The sequence below is a fragment of the Pristis pectinata genome, chromosome 28 (assembly GCF_009764475.1).
Source record: "Pristis pectinata isolate sPriPec2 chromosome 28, sPriPec2.1.pri, whole genome shotgun sequence".
NCBI classification, from domain to species: Eukaryota; Metazoa; Chordata; class Chondrichthyes; order Rhinopristiformes; family Pristidae; genus Pristis; species Pristis pectinata.
The window spans coordinates 15,965,395-15,983,151 of record NC_067432.1 but is presented as its reverse complement, the minus strand read 5'-3'; the positions used below and the strand labels follow the sequence as shown (position 1 = coordinate 15,983,151).

General features: G+C 39.3%; 1 protein-coding gene across 4 annotated transcripts in view; it reads right to left on the bottom strand.

Annotated features, from left to right (window-relative positions):
• The window catches only part of atp8b4 (ATPase phospholipid transporting 8B4), a 207,194-nt gene that overhangs the window by 33,774 nt on the left and 155,663 nt on the right, over nucleotides 1-17,757 (bottom strand). For all 4 annotated transcript variants that reach the window (XM_052040689.1, XM_052040688.1, XM_052040691.1 and 1 more), the window contains exons 11-18: nucleotides 16,311-16,469; nucleotides 14,222-14,310; nucleotides 12,388-12,584; nucleotides 11,315-11,523; nucleotides 10,013-10,056; nucleotides 7,594-7,759; nucleotides 4,675-4,863; nucleotides 4,394-4,509 (exon numbers count right to left, since the gene is read on the bottom strand). In XM_052040689.1, the coding sequence (XP_051896649.1) occupies nucleotides 4,394-4,509; nucleotides 4,675-4,863; nucleotides 7,594-7,759; nucleotides 10,013-10,056; nucleotides 11,315-11,523; nucleotides 12,388-12,584; nucleotides 14,222-14,310; nucleotides 16,311-16,469 (1,169 nt within the window). The remainder of the gene's footprint in view (nucleotides 1-4,393; nucleotides 4,510-4,674; nucleotides 4,864-7,593; nucleotides 7,760-10,012; nucleotides 10,057-11,314; nucleotides 11,524-12,387; nucleotides 12,585-14,221; nucleotides 14,311-16,310; nucleotides 16,470-17,757) is intronic.

Sequence of the window (17,757 nt, the reverse complement as noted above, 5' to 3'; positions counted from 1 at the left end):
ATTATATTTATTTCCACTCAAATTTCACTGTGTAAGAGCACAAAAACGTGTTGCTGTGCAATCCAATTTCTAGGCAGAAGTTTCAAACTCACTCAACGTTAAATCATTCATGTGTCACAAAGATGGTTCTGAACTGTAAGTTCATGATCTAATTCGTTACTCCATTTCAAACAATGAATGAACTCTTCATATTTTGTAAAATAAGGATGCACTGAACTTTGAACAATCATATACCACTGAAGTTTTTCCCATAACTCCAAGGCATCAACAAAGTAATGTGTAAAATCTCGAGTCTTCAACTTACTTCTTAGAAAATGACACCAGGAATGTTATGTTTAGATAGATGTCAGATTCAAGCTCCAAAGGCACATTTTTAACTAGAAGATGTTCTTATGGCAGCAATATTTGTTTCATGAATGTCAGAGAGTGAGTCCAGCAAGTGGCTGTTCCCAGGATACCCTTGCACTGAGGCATAAACCTTGAAATCAAGATGTGTCTCACACACTAGTATTCAGACTTATATCATTTGAAGATTATAAGGCAATTAAGTAGTAATACTTACTATTAGACTTCAATTTCATGAAAGATAATGAATTATTTTTGGCATGTAAAGAAAATGACACTACATTCACCACAATTGGAATTCAGTCTTAAGAGAATTTAAAGCTAGTTTGTTTGGGCTGTTTTGTGTCAGTTCATGTACATTTTTGGAACTCTCATTGATAATTAATGCATCTCTAAAGTTGCAGGAAAAATAAAAATGACATGGTGTTTAATACCCAAATCATGATTTATCAAGCAGCTAAAACACACCCTCATCAAATCTGCTGTTGAAGAGTAAAAGCTTCAGACACTGCAAGAAGGTTCAGTCCCAGGTGCGTAATAACTATAAAACAGTGTCTCCACCTTCAACCATATTAGAGGTCTTGAGAATCTTCAGTGAATGAGCAGCTGTTCCAACATGCCCTCTGGCTTTACAACAAATTGATGAGGGGTGACCTTTTTCAAACATGTAAGATCCTAATGGGCTTGACAGGGTAGACTGGGGTGTTTTCACTAATAGGAGGGTTTTGAACAAAGGGACATTACTACAAGGGGCCAGTCATTTTCTATTTAAAACTGAGGTACGTAGGAATTTCTTCTCGCAGAGGGTGGTGAATCTCTGGAATCCTCTGCCCCAGTGGCTGGTGAAAGCTGGATCTTTAGAAGCATTTAGAGTGGAGGTGGGTAAATATTTGATAGATCGAGGAATAGACAGGGATGGAGAAATGGCAAAGAAGAAGAGTTGACACCAGCACAGATCTGCCACGATCTTATTAAATGGTGGGGCAGGCTTGAAGGGCCTGACGACCAACTCCTGCTATTTTCATGTGATCAGCCTTTGTTTCTTCCCATCTTAAGCCTGGGCTGGAACGATCTTTTCACCACACAACGTGACATAGGCGCAATTGCCTTTGATATTCCTGAGGACTTGATGGGCATTGCCTGAAGCATATTTGGTGATATTGCTACCAAGAGGCAATCTTGAGTGAAGGTGTGTTATCTTATTGAAATATCCATAGGAGTCTTTAAGTATATCTCTGAGCACTCTATGTTTCTACTGCATTTACAATGGCACGCACCAGGTAGTCACCGTGCATTTGCTGATCGCTTCGTACCTCACCCATTGGCAGGAAGTGAATCAATATGGTCAAATTATGTTCTCTGAGCAGTCCCTTGGGATTGAGATCAACTTTCTTCCACCCCAGTTCTATGCTTGTTAAGGTGACTGATAAGGCCATTTTGGAACCCTGACTCTGCCACTGGTGGGCAAGACATCCTTGGCAAGGTGGATAGTTATTTAGCCTGGGAGGTGATGCACTCCTTCTCTTGCTTTTTTCTGGGCTTCTGTACACTCCCAAATCACGGACTGGAATTTCTCAGTACCATCCTGAATGCTCCCTGTCCACTTTGAGTGGTCTTGGGCTAGAGATTCCAAGTGCTGCTGGGGATGTTGCATTTCTTCAAGGAGCTGATGAGAACATCCTCAAATCTTCTCCTCTGTCCATTTGGTAATTCTTTCCATGATAGAATGTCTCTTTTGAGAGTCTGGTGTTAGGCAGTCTAGCCTGTCTAATGGAGCTGAATGAATGTAATCAGGCCCTCAAAGTTGGAGATGTTGACCTGGGAGAAGGATGTTGCCATTGGTTTGCTTACCCTGCCCATGGATTTGGAGGATTCTGCAAACACAGCATTGGTGGGATCTCTCTAGGGGTTTGCGGTGTTTGCAGTAGATAGTCTATGCTTTAGAAGCATATTGAAGGCAGGGATCACTGCTGCCTGTTAGCCCATAGGTCTTGTACGGAAGTTTGAAGTCCTGATCTTCAAACACTCTTTTCCTCTGATACCCAAAGGCAGCACTGGTGCACAAAGAGGTAGTGAATTTAACAATCGATGCATTTCTTGAGGTGGCTTCTGCAATATGGGAAGTGGTTTATGTTTTCCACGGTCTTGCTGTGGACCTTTAATGAGTGGTGTTGGTACAGTGGGGACAGGTTAGAAGAGGACCTGTGCAAGGCCCATCTTCTCATGTGCTTCAGCGAAGGAACCAATGATGAGATTGGTATCTGAGTGTGTACATACACAAGCGTCACCTGCATGTTTTGCCTTCACTTTATTGCTGAGGGGACAAGTCAGTAACCACCAGGAAAAAACTATGCCACATCCTCAATTCCCTCAAGGTTCAAAATATGCTCTTCAGTTACAAAATATTTTCTTGGTAATAATCCAAGTATGAACTAAACAAGCTGGGAAAGAGAGAGTGCTTCTAGAAGCAGTGCAGCTATTGGTGACATTTGCTTTTTGTCCCTATTGGTAGAAAACACACATACAGATGCATTCACAGACACACGTACAGACACACACAAAATGTTTGTATATCAAGCTTCGAGTTCATAGAACTATTCCAAATAAAAAAAAACAAAGTTGCCCCATGAACACAGAGTGAGAGCAGGATGACAGTATCAACTCCCTTCTACCCCCAGGTTATCTCCATTGGTTCAATGCCCATTACGATCCTTAGAGCAAAATATTTTATTCCAGCGTTCATGACATCAGTCCTGCTACTTTAATATTTTTAAGTGCATCTGCAGAACACAGCATGACAATTAAAATCATACTCTAGGAAACAAGTGGGATGAAGTTTCAATGAGGCTTTTTTTCTTTTACATTCACAGTGGTAGTTTTAATAGCTGAAACAACATCAATGAGCCTTAAAACCTGCACTGCATTGTGATCAGTTAAATAATTCTAAGCAACGATACCAAGTTGACTGGCCATTGCTCTGAGGCCTTCAAGTCATGGTTCCACCTACCAGTGACATTTACTCCTTTGTTGCCATTTATTTCTGCAATTCTCATCAATCAAAATAAAGATTGTCTGAAGAGTCAAACATGTACACAAATCAACTACCATGAGAAACCAACAATCTGCTGGAAGAACACAACAGGTGGAGCAGCATCTGTGAGGGAAAAGGAATTGACATCTCGGGTCGAAACCCTGCATCAGGACACTTCAGAATTTCTTTCCCTATCACAGATGCTGCTCGACCAACTGAGCTCCTCCAGAAGATTGTTTGCTGCTCCAGATTCCAGTATCTGCAGTCTCTTGTGTCTCCAACTACCATGAGAATGTATTTCCATCAGATAAACAGATAGGGAGCCCAAATCTAACATATTTGAGGAGCATTAAAAGGCAATTTGGTAGGTGAGCAGACTAGCAAAATCTGCTTGATTACTCAGGTCATCTCTAACTTGTTCAGATCTTTCCTTGAGCGATTCTGGCAGCTGTCTAAACTGTGGGTTGACTTCATTTCTAGCCCCATTTAAAACCAGTTCATTAAATTTATTTACGGCTGTTGTAGCTCACAATGCACAGGCCTGCAGTCCTTGGTCTTGCTACTGGAGGCCCCTCATGAAAAGGCTACAAAATGTATGCTTTGGATTGAATCGTTTCTCCTGGATTCACTACACAGCTGTGGGCCACTGGTGGGCTGGCTCAACCTATTGTTTCCTCTGCTCACTGCTTGTTGGGTTCCATCAGGTAAACTACACCGATGAAGACCGAGGACTGAATTAGTTCATCCTTTGAGTCTTTTGATTCCAGCACCATCTTGCCACTGGAATCATGTCTGCGTTGGAACACCAAGAAATTGCATGACTTGTCATTCCCAGATCCCCTGCATTACAAAGAAATTGACATGACAGAACAGCTAGTTTAAAAGAAGACTTTAAGTGAAAGCAGGATTTGTTTTATTACAACTATGTCTGCTCAGGTCACGCTCAATCATCATTATGATTTTCAATAACCTATCCCAATATCTAATAGATGTGTGAAAAAGGGAGGAGGCACTTACACTGAGGTGGTCTGAGGTCACATACATCAATTCTTCATTAGAAGGATGAAGCCTTTCAAACAAAATGGTATCAGCTCCCTTTGAGTAAAGTCTTATTTGTCCTTCAGGATTTCTGACTGGAGTACAAAAGCACAAAAAGTTACCATTTACAACATGAATGCTACAAAAAGGACACATTTAAATTTCATTTTTGGTAAAAAAAAATATAAAGCAGAAATTGAATAATAATTATTTTGGAAAACAACAAATGTATAAGACATTATCATCCAGATTCAACACACCTATCACAGACATCCTCTTCCGCACATTGTTGAAGTCCAAAATGGCTAGCAGTCGATAGATGACTGGCTTGCCCATCTCATTCACAGTGATGGTTTCCGGGGTACGTGATCGGAAGACGAAACCAAAGTTCCTCGCCGCAGTGACCAATGCCCCTTCATCAGGTGACTGGGCTTGGTAAAAGAGTTCACCTGGAAACAAAACCCAACAAGTAGTTATTGTTTCACATTGCACTGCACTTTTATTTTTTAATAACATGATGATTTATTTAGACATGTACTCCTGATAATCTGAAGCTACTGTTAACACCAAAGATGTGAATTATCCAATTATCTGAATCAAAGTAAATGGGAACTTGGTGTTAGTAAAATTGAATCATCAGATGACAACTATGATGCAAGGTTAGATTAGATTTTGTAGAATGAATAGATGATTGAGATCACAATCATTTATTTCACCACAATCATTGAAATGTTCATCTTTGTATTTAAATCTATCACTTTTTAAATGTCTAAATCCCTCAAAATTTCTGGATGTCAATATTATTGGATAAAAGCTTTGCACAATCAGATGACTGTCCTTGATTTTAGCACCAGCATTAACCCATTAAAATCTGCCGGAAAACATACAGTGCATACTCAGCACACCTAGTACAGACATCCACTATTGCACATTGTTAAAATCCAAAATGGGCAGCAATTGACAGATGACAATGTAATTAGTACCTTGAATATTCATCTGCTTATATAAAGACCTAGAATTCCAGGTAAACTATGTTTCTGAAAGGAGAAATGAAATTAATGTATAGATGAGCAGTATGATTATTGCAAATAGTTGCGGGTGGCAGACTAGCACAGTGAGCAGAGCAGCTACCCCACAGCCCCAGTGACCCAGGTTCAATCCTGACCTCCGGCTCTGTCTGTGTGGACTTTGCACATTCTCCCTGTAACCATGTGGGTTTCCTCCCACATTCCAATGTGTGCGGGCTGGTAGGTTAATTGGCCACTGTAAATTGCCCCTAGTGTAGGTGAGAGGAGAATTCTGGGGGAAGTTGATGGGAATGCAAGGAGAATAAAAAAAATGGGATTAGTTAGGATTAGTGTGAGTGGGTGCTTGACGGTCCATGCTGTGTGATTCACTGAGCTGTCCGCAAGCCTTAATTCTATTAACTAAAATCATATTGATGATCACACCCTGAGACAACTGTGTACCATTCTGGCCACATTATAGCAAGAAGGGAGGGTACAGAGATTTATGAGCATATTCCCAGTGATAGAATCTTTTGGTTTTGAGGAAAGATTGGCTATGGTGGTATTGTTTTCTTCAGAACAAGAGAGAAATTAAAGACAAAACTTAATTGAAATATATGAAATGATAAGTCAAGAAAGATAGGATAGGAGGCAAACAGGTTAGTAAGTAGGAGACACAGGTTTAAAGCAAGCAGCAGAAGGATAAAAGAGAGTCAGAAGTACTTTTTTCATTAAGGATTAGAGTTCTAAAACTCATTGACGGAGAGAGTGGTACAAGCAGAAACAAGTTTTTGGATAAAGAGTTGATCTGCTATAACCTATGAACTTACAGACCAAGAACTGAGAAAGGGGATACGGCTGGAAGGGTCATTTTCAGGTGACAAAGTGACTCAGCACTTGGTGCTGCTCTCTTAGAGCTGCAGGGACCTGGGTTCAATCCTGACCTCAGATGCATATTTCCCTTGTGACTGCATATTTCTGTTGGGTGGTCTGGTTTTCTCCCACATCCTAAAGATGTGCTGATAGTTAAATTACCTTTTAGTATTGGTGAATAGCAAAAGAATCAAAGTGGAATTGATGGCATATGAGAGAGTATAAGCTGTAGGGTTACAGGGAAATAAGGAGGAGGAATGCAACTGATGGGATGGCACCGCTATGAGCTAGCATGGACTTAGAGGGCTGGATGGTCTCCCTTTGTGGTATGAATATGTGATTCACTAATGAAGTGGTTCAAAGATGAACCCCAGTTCATAAATCAGTATCAGGTTTATTATCAATGACTTGTATGTCGTGAAACTCGTCGTTTTGCGGCAGCAGTACAGTGCAAAGACATAAAATTACAATAAATTACTACTTTTTAAAATTTACCTCCATCAGATTTCCACTCGTCAACTGACACCAACCCTTTTCTGCAGGCTATGTGTCATTACACAACTAATAAATAAGGAGACTAAGATCACTCTGTGCCTGTTGATAATACACAATGTGACAGCAGAAAGCACAGCAAGTAGCCTTAATAGGACCAGGCAAACTTCCCATTGGTGGTTTGGCTGAAAATAAATGAAACCTACTCAGTTGGGTGAGGAAGCAGCAAATCAGGGTCTCAAGGTTTTGACCATCAGCCAGGAGATTTTACAAAAGCAGCCTGTAAAATCCAGCTTGTTGATACCTCAGCAGCACCATTCACTGGGACTGGATTCTAATCAGTGCTCAATTGCTTTACACTGGCATAAAACATATAAACAGAGCTCAGTGGCAATAACGCAGCATCGCTGTGTCCTCATTAAATCTGTGCCCCTGAGCTTAAATCTCACACAGTGCCAACTAATGAAGAGTGTGTCTGATCCACTTTCATTTATTTCTGGCAGAACAGTCAAATAAAAGGTCACCTCACAATTCACTACTTCTTACTGTGAAAGAAACTGCATCTGTTTGTGTATACACATTTAAATAAATTGCTCCATTTAATAAGTAGAATAGATCTTGTCAAATTTTGCTTAGTTAACCCTGGGCTTGAGTCTCAAAATGACTGGAGATACCATTTTTCTCAAATTGTGCTGACTCTGGTACAATTAATACACAGGCATTGAGCAAGAAGTATCATTTTTAATAAACATTATGCACTTTGAGGAGAGCTGGCTTTGTTTTCCAGCTGGCAGTTATTAATTTTACCTTCACTTTTTTCCTCTGACATGACAGTATGGCAGAGAGAAAGCAGCCTAAAAAATTCATGCACTGACGGATCTCCCAATTTTGTCGCTTCCACCAGGCTGTTATCATAAAACTTGAACTTGTTATCTGCTAAAGTGTTGAATGAAAAATCCACAGGAGAGGTTTTCTATAAATTAAAGAGAAAAGGAATGAAGCTAGTTCCGTATGGCAGAGAGTAAGATTAACATCTCAGCAAACTTGCTCTTTATTTTTCAATGATAGTAGATCAATGCAATATGTTGTGTAATTCAAATTTCTGATCTTAGGTCTTCCTCTTTAGATTCTGGAATTGGACTTTCTCAATTTATTTGGAGTTCAGCTAAGCTCAAACCAAAAAGACTTGTTCAAAAAATTATCGGAATGTTAATACAGTTCCAATGTAAGGTCATCAACCTGGAATGTTAACTTGGTTTCTCTCTTCCCAAAGGCTGCCTGACATGCTGATTATTTCCAGGATTTATGTTTTTATTTCACAGTTCAACATTGATAGTACATTGCCTTTGCAGTAGTTGGTTAGAGATTCTCTTCAGTTGGAGATGGTTGTTGCCTGGCACTTGCGTGACACAGATGTTACTTGCCATTTATCATCGTATGGCTCAATACTGTCTAGACTTTGCAGCATGTAGCTGTGGTCTGCTTAATTGTTTGAGGATTAGCAAACATAATTGAACATTGTGCAAGCATCAGTTCATAGAAGTTTCATTTTTAATCATAACAATTTAAAATACAAGATTTAACTCTTAGAATGAGGACAGGCTCAATATTAACAGTCTCAATACCTCCATTCAGCTATCTAGTATTTTACAATAGGGAACTATCCTGGAAGTTTTAATGAGATTTGAAAAGCAAAAAGATTCAACATAAATTTCCAAGGCTTTATCAGACCTAGGATCATTCAGCACTTTCCACATTATCAGAAATTTACATTTTGTGGTGAGAACTGTAACAACTCCATTCTTTTGCCAGTATCTTTTGAGTATACAAGACTGTATAGTATTATATATGCATGGCAATTGTTCTCAAAAGGACATTTGCATTACAGAAACAATTTACCCAATAATGTGGACAAAATGAACTACAGCAATTTTAGAATACATTTTAATAAGGTAATATGTAGTCCAGTGGTCTATCACCAAATTAGACAAGGACTGGATCTGTTGCAAGTTATTTATTCAGACCAACAAGGTACAAGGTTACAAGGTTTCTTGAGGCTCTTACATGATGAATTTGCATTACAAACTTTTGACCTTGAGAATACAGCACATTTAATGTGCTCTAATTACAGAAACAAATGCTGCTTATGCATCATAATTACCCAAGCTGTTAAAAATTAAATTTATGAAAATTATAGCAACAACTAATTTGTCCTTTTTAAACATTTTATTAATATTTGAGTCTTTTACAAATGCTAACATTCAGTGGGGATTTCTATAAATGTCACAACAGACAGCCAAACCTCATTCGGCAACCACCAAGCCATTCTATGTAACAAAATGTTTTGTGGATCTATTTATTCTTCCTTATATTGTCATTGTTAATATTAAGCAAAGTTGATAACACTTCAATTATAATTTCTGTAATAATGGAATGCTTCACCTAGGAAATGTCCATAGCAGGCAGTGTTTTCTGCATAGATTATAAATAATAACCATAATTCCAACAATATTAAGATGACTATCTGCTGAATATCCCTTTCACCTAAAAGCACATCAATCAAATGACACATCAAAGAGCTCAAATTGGCACTGATTTTGTGGACAGTGGCAAAAGTTGTTTATCAGCTTGCACTGGCCCATAAACTTTCTAATGGGCATGTGCACTTGCAATGATTAGAGGACAATTCTGTTTTTCACAAATGTGGAGACTCAGTTGCAAAGATTTTATCTTTCCGTTCTGTCCTTTATAACTCACTCTGTCTTAATCCCACCTCTCCTCTCATCATTTCAGTTTCCTAGATAACCTAACATTGAATTATATATTCTCATTTATACTCCCTGTGCTGAATCTGTGCAGAAAATTTCTTCAGCTGGATTCATTAAAGGGAACACAATTTGTTGCCCATACAATGGTCATGGATCCCTGCAGAGGCCACCAAGCCTATTGTTTTTATTCATGTATAGGATATGGCCTTTACTGACAAGACCAAGCTAACACTTGTGTTATGGTTTGATTTTAATCACGCATGTTAGGGTATAAAAAGGAACAGGAAGATTTCAGGTCAGGGTTTGGACAGAGACTCGACTATGAACTATACTTTTCACCACATACGATCAATAATCTAACGACAGTACTGCATTTTTCAATTTAGACAAAAGACTAAAAAATCTAATCAGCAATGCATTGAATGATTCCACAAATATCTTGTTTACTGGAGTCCTACCTCAGATATTTCCATTTTATGTCCCAGCTCATCATAAGCATCTCCTAAACAAAGATTATAAAGAAAACCATTGAAGCTTTTGCACACAATTGGCAGAATAAACCGATTTTCATCATATAAATTAAAACAAATACAAGGGGTTTAACAGGATAGAAAATTTAACATTCAGCATAGGAGTAGCAGACACAGATGGAAATGTAACCCTCATATTGCCAAGAGCTTTATGCATGCATTTCTGCACACACTCCTTGAAACTGGATGGCATGGTGTTGTTTATTCAGTATGTAGTCTGGATAAGTGCATGTTCTACCTTTAACCTCCACTAGTTGGCACTCATTTACACATGATTAAAATTGAAGTGAAGATGGAAACACAATACGATAACTAGTTGTCCTCGTAAGTGTATTGTACAATAAAACGGCACATATGGATATTTGAAATTGATATGCCTATTAACACTGAAAAATTATTAAAACATATAGCTATGCTTTACAATGATTTGAGATTAAATATGGACATAAACCATGAAAGGAAATGAGAGGAGTAGGTTTTGTTTCAAGTGTCATTTTAAAGAGGTGTATCTTGCTATGACTTGCATTGCCTAAAACTTCATTTGCTGGAGTCATATGTTTCCAGATGAATTTGAAGTCTGGGCCAAACACATGGCGCCACTTCGACCTCCCCTCTTTCCCTATGGAACCACTTCGGGTAATCGTTCTGTGAATCACATTAATGATACAAATGGAAAGATCCAGGAAACAAGAAGGCTGCCAAGTGCACCCGTTTGGTCACAGACTGCCAATTTTACAAAGAAAATGCAGCAAAATAGTAAAATATGACAGTGAGCTTGGAGGTGAGGGAGGGGATAATCTTTGAACCAGCGTGGCACAGCTAAGTGGAGCTGTTGCCTCACAGCTTCATTGACCCGACTTCATCCTAACCTGTTGTGTGGGATTTGCATGTTCCCCCTGTGACCATGTGTGTTTCCTCCAGTGTTCCACTTTCTTCTTGCATCCCAAAGATGTGCAGGTTGGTTGGTTAGTTGCTTGCTGTAAATTGCCCCCAAGATAGGTAAGTGATAGGATCTTAGGTGAGATGATGGGGATGGGAGGAGAATAAAAGGGGATTAGTGTAGGATTAGCATTAATGCGAGCTGGAAGGCCATCATGGATTTGGTGGGCTAAAGGACTTGTTTCCATGTTGTCTGACTCTCTGACTCTTGGACTCCTTGCAATGCCATTCCTTTTAAATGAAGCTGAGAAGATAAAGTGCAGATTGTTTAAGAAGTGCACAGGTGCTTACCATAGGTTTTTCCATCTATTGAGCATTTGTTGAAAATCATTATGTTCTGTGTAAGTGTTCCTGTTTTGTCAGAAAAGATATATTCTATCTGGCCCAGTTCCTCATTGAGTGTTGTGGTCCGTGCCTCGGCTGAAATGTTTTTCTGGGCAAAGAACATCTTCCGGTCCCAGTTTATGAAGTAGCTATGTCCAAGTCTGATGACTTCAACACTTAAATGAAGGCAAACATCAGAAGGAAATTGAGGTCACAGTATAGATACTAATGAAAAATGACAGGAAACAACAATATACAAATCAAAGCAAAACATCAAATACATTTTGAATTTAAGTATCACCATACAAACAGCAGTAAAATGAATGTTCAAAGTCAACTGTTTAAAAAAAAATCAAAAGTAATATTTTAAAAAATGGAAGGTTCTGTTGCCTGCAACGTAAGTAACTGGAGATACAACAGATATGCCCATATGTTACTTCAAAGAAGCGACACCAAAGATGCAATCAAATTAAACATATTCACCTAAACAGACTTTTATATATTTTTTCATGTGTTAGCATGCAAGTAATATACACATGCGTCCCTGTTCGTTATTTCACATTCAAGTGTCACACATCTCACATTTAATTAGAGGCAAATTTCTTCCATCAAATTGTTTTCTCTGATTGTTGGGAATTCACAGAAGGTTTTACAGTATACCTCTTACACATTGGTGCCACTGTAGATTACGATGATGCTTAAAACAAAATAGAAAACACATCATTTTCTGCTGACTCCTTGTACCTTGCAGGTTTGTCAAGCTACAGAGAAACTTTTGCCAATGCTACAAAGTATTGGGAAAAGGTTAGGAACAGCAATTAGACCTTGTGCATTCAACCCATTGCAAACAACTGCAAGTTAGCCTCAGAATGGCCTAAGTTAAAAAAATATCTGATGAATGCCACTGTGAATTTATTGGTATTTTCAAATGCGCATGAATGTTTTCTGGAATTAATGTTACTATTGACAAATTTTAATACGAAACACAAGGCATGAGAGGATAGCTCAATAAGCCTACTCTATTGATAACAATGGCTTACCTGACATAAAGTGAAATTGGCACAACTGTGTTTAGGATAATTATGTACGACCAGAAACTTAGAAATCCTGAAAAAATGGCGCTTTTCATCCATTGGTCCCAGGGCAGGTAAATACGGAAATGAAATCCAACTTCATTTTCCCATATGGAATTTCCAATTCCTAAAATGGTTCCCATACACACAAGAAAGCCAAAGATCTGAAAAGAGAATTATTGTTGTTATTGAGTAATGATAAAAGCAGAATTTTCTTTTGCAAGTGTTTTTAGAGGGGAGCACTGGACTTTGCTTGTTTCATAGCAGGTTGATCCTCTCTTACTGCTGGGTCAGCAATGTTGCACCCAAACCAACACTCAAAAATGTACCAATCCCTCTGCCAAGCAAACAGAGAGGGCTGAATAGGGAATGGCGGGGAACATTAAAAAAGGCACCTTTGGGACATTTATTTAATAGAAAAATGAAACAAACGCTTATGAGTAATTACAAAACTCATTTTTATCAATGATTTTGACAACTGATGTACACTCAGTTACAGTTGTACATCTACCCGTTTCCAGTTGCATGACATCATTCAGCTCTGCCCCGGCCTCAGCCCATTACCTGCTGAAACCCTCAGCCGTGCTTTTGTTTCCTCAAGGCTCTGCCTGTCGTCCCATATTGTACCATCTGTAAATTTGAGGCCTTCCAAAATGATCCTGTCTGTGTCCTGCTCATACCAATGACCCAGTTCATCCATCACCCCTGTGCCTAACCAACAATGTCCCTATTTTAAAAATCCCATCTTTCCTTATCCAGACATACAAGCCTCTGATCTGGGATCCTAACATTCTGGATTTTGAGCACCTCCTACTTTGGTCACTCCACCACTAACACCGTGCCTTCAGCTGCCAAGGCTGTAAGGCCCTCCTTAAACTTCTGTCCCTCTCTCTATTTGTTTTTACCTTTGAGAAGTTCTTTAAATCTTATCTCTATAAATATGTGGTTTGGTATCAAATTTTGAGATACGACAGTTCTTAAAGCACTTGAATATGTTAATACAGTGTTACCACTCCAAGCAACTTATGTTGTATATAACATACGCACAGGCTATACAATCCAACTATGTCTGTTCTGATGCTCCACGCAAACCTCCTCCCACTCTACGTAATATAATTGTTTCAGCATATTCTTCTGGTCCTTTCTCCCTCACGTGTTCATCTAGCCTCCACTAAAATGCACATTTACCAGTTGTTCCAAGCATTGATTTGCAGGATATTAAAAATAATTGAGGATTCAGTTCATATTATATCAGACAGAGCTAATGACCAGAACTGGCCAGATTGGAAGAAAGTGTTGCTTCACCTCTACTGGATACTGCAGACTTCAATAACATAAGAAATAGAAGCAGTCGAAGGCCATCTGACCCCTTGTGCCTGCTCTGCCTATGTCCATGACTGATCATTTACCTCAGGGCCATTTTCCTGCACTAACCCCACATCCCTTAAAATCCTTTAAAAGCTAACAATCTCTGTCTTAAGTATACTCAGTAACTAAATATCCATAGTCCCCTGGGTGAAGAAGTTTCTTCTCATATCACCTCTGAATGACCGACACCTTATTTTGAGACCATGATTCCTGATTCTACACACTTTCACTTCTCCATTCATCCTATCAAATCCCATAAGAATTCAGCATGTTTCAATGAGATCACCACTCATTAATGTAAATTTAAGAGATTATAGGCCCAATCTCCTTTTAACAGACAAAAACCCCATCCCAGGCATCAGTCGGAAAGTATACTTTCCTTCATAGCCCCAAGTGATAAGGTGAAAGTTTTCACACAGTCTTATTGACTTACCCATAGGACCAAAGTATTCATCAGACGGTCTATACTTGTTCGTTTGAATTTGGTATGGCCACTGTTCTGCATTAGCTTGGTATCAGGCCCTATAAGATAAAGTTACAAGTTAGAAAGCTCTCCAAATGCTTAGGTTTCAAATCTTGTGCAATACTGAACTCCCAACTGGGTTTCATTTGGTTGCTCTGGCTTCCCCCCGCTTCTCAAAAATGTACAGAATGGTAGGTTAATTGGTCAGTGTAAATTGCCCAATAAAATCTGGGGAGGAGTTAGACAAGATATCTTTATTAGTCACACGTACATCGAAACACACAGTGAAATACATTTTTTTGTGTAGAGTGTTCTGGGAGCAGCCCGCAAGTGTCGCCATGCTTCTGGCGCCAACATAGCATGCCCACAACTTCTTAACCCGTACATCTTTGGAATATGGGAGGAAACCGGAGCACCCAGAAGAAACCCACGCAGACACAGGAAGAACGTACAAACTTCTTACAGACAGCAGCCGGAATTGAACCCAGGTCGCTGACGCTGTATTAGTGTTACACTAACTGCTACACTACCGTGTCTGCCCATACACTACCATGCCAGTGAATTGATGGAAATGTGAGAAGAAAATATGTTAATGCAGGATTGGTGTAAAAATGGATGCTTGATTGTTGGTGTGGACTCGGTGGCCAAAGGGCATGTATCCATACTGTAACTCCTCGTGACTCCAATGATGCACCAGGTGCCATGCCATTGTGAATAATGGTGCTATTTGCCCGCTCAGCTAGAAATAAAAGATTCCCAGTATCCTACCCAACATTTACTGCTCAACCAACACCACCAGAACAGATTAGCTAAGCATAAGCATAGATAAGGATGGAACAGGCTGGGAAATGCTGGCACCCCAGCATTAGTACCAGGAAGTATGGGACTCCAGCTTGTGTGCACAAGTGCTGAAGTCGCTGGCCGGGCTTTGTTAGTGATTTGGCAGCTGCCTTCTAACATTGGCGGAGGAGGGCAAATTTTCTGTGTTGTGGTAGGAGATCTGCCCACTGAACCTGCATGGCTTAGACCTGGTGCAGGAACAGTGAGCTAAGTCATCGGAAGGGAAAGGAACATCTGCAAGGGAGGAGTAGATACAAGGTCAAATGCCAAGTTAATTAATGGAGTTTGCTTAAATACTTCTTGTAAGTGTTTTAAGTGATCTAAATGATTTATGTTTTTAAAGTTAATAGCCCATTTAAAAAATAAACTAATAACTTTTTAAACACGTGATTTTTTTTAAATGTTATGGTCATTTTGCAACATTCAAAGCATTCATACCTGGAAGAGCCTGGGATATGGCTTAACCACCTGTCAATTGTTATATCTGGCCAAATTAGTATTGGTCCACCCATTTTGGACTGGGACAGTTTCCAGGTACCAGGGTGACACTGGCAGATCCGAAAAAGTAATGTCCATTAATGGTATGGATGCCAGTGGTGAGGGTGAGTGCTGGTGGCTTGCTGCCAGCAGTAAGTCTGGCCTAAAAGCAAACTGCTGGGGGATCTCAGCGGGTCAGAGAGTATCTATGGAAGGGAATGGACAGTCGACGTTTAGGGTCGAGACCCTTTATCTGGATGCTTTATACAGGTTCCTGTCTTTTGATTCCATGCCACAATTTATAGGTCACAAGATTCAATAAATTAGTTATTATTGTCACATGTACCAAGGTACAGTGAAAAACTTTGTTTTGCATGCCAGCCATACAGATTATATGCTTTACAAGCCACTCTCTCAATATGCACTGCCACTTTCCTGGAATATTGCAGAAATGTATCAAGTCTCTCTGTTTCCAGATACTCTTTAAAAATGTGCCATTTAATCTATATTGGTTCCCTTTGTTCTTCCTGCCAATGTGTATTAATGTAAATGAAAATAAACAAAAACTGCAGATGCTGTTTGTCTGAAAACACTCAGCAGGTCAGGCAACATTTCAGGTCGAAGATCTTGCAACCCGAAACTTTAACTCTGTTTCTCTTCCCACAGATGCTGCCTAACTTGCAGAGTGTTTCCAGCATTTTCTGTATTATGATGTTTCATTCTGTGCTAACCCATGATTTACCTGCAAAGATAACCAGACCAAAGCACCATTCTGTATTACGCAGCACACAGCCTCGAAGGAGCATCTTTTCATTATCCAGTGGATATTTTTTGTCCTTCCAAAACAGAGTCCCAGTGAATCTGTCCAATTTATTATTGGGTGGCTCGCAAATAATCTCCCCTGCCACAAAATAAGAAAGCAAATACGTCAGTACCTTTTACAAAACTTATCCAACAGCTCAACGTTAAAAAAATTCTTAACAATCCAACCACCATCCAAGTTTTATGTGTTTCATTCATTTCACAAATGATATTCTTTGTTCAATAACACTGCAACACTTGCCCTTTCACCAGCATTACCCCTTTGTTTAAGTGAAATACATACCAATTAGGTCTAAGATTATTCCCACTTCAAATGCAATCTTTATTTTCTAATTTAAACATTCCTTTTGATGAAAATAAAGTGCACGAAGTACCTCAGCAACATAATTGTTCAGAAATTGGAACAATTTTTGCCTGCTTTTTATATACAAAAAAACCCCAAAATTAACCTTTGACACCCATTTCTGGCAGAAGCCCCATATACTGAGAAACTGGAGCTAATTCAGGTTTCATTGGTTTGTTGCATTTCTTGCTATTGATAACATCGTCAACCTGCATGGCTCATTTTAATTATTTAATGACAGAAATCGGATCAAGAGGTTGTGATCTACAGCTTTCGAGATTAACTCACAATAGACCAGGAGTACAACTGGCTGGAAGTAGTAAATTATGCATGATTAAAAGACCCACCCCATGATTTTGTTACTGTGTTCAAAAAATCTTCCCATGAAATATTTTATTAGGAAAAAATACTCGCATGCTTCTGTAAAAATCAAGGCTTCTTTGAACCAGGAAATTTAGTTCACAGACTCCCTCCATCCATGGCAGCACAGACACAATATGCTGGCTGCTCTTCTTTCTGTCTGGATGACCTCATGGCAATCAGGAGTGTCTCATTTAACAAAATATGGGCCTGGTTTCTGGGAAGCAGTGACACAGCAGTTAGTACCCCAGTAACCTGGGTTCGATTCTGTCCCCTGGTACCGTCTGAGTGAAGTTTTCAAATTGTTCCTGTGACCTCAAGGGCTTCCCTCCATATATTAAAGATGTGCTGGTTGCTAGTTGGTTATTTGTGTTGTGAGTGGAAGGATAATTAGGATGGAGTTGTTGGGCATATGAGAGAGAATAAGTGACAGGGATATGTGGGGAAATGGGATTGATAGGATTGTTCTGAGAGCTGGTATAGACTCTACGGGCTGAATGGTTTCCTATGTTGTAATAAAGTATGAAAGAATATTAATTTAAATGTGACATTTTATTTGGCCCTTGAAAACGATGATGTAATATTTCACTCCAGCTTTTACAAGCCACTAATGGAGTCGATAAAACATATATACAATGTGGCATGTTGGGACTGGAGCATAAAA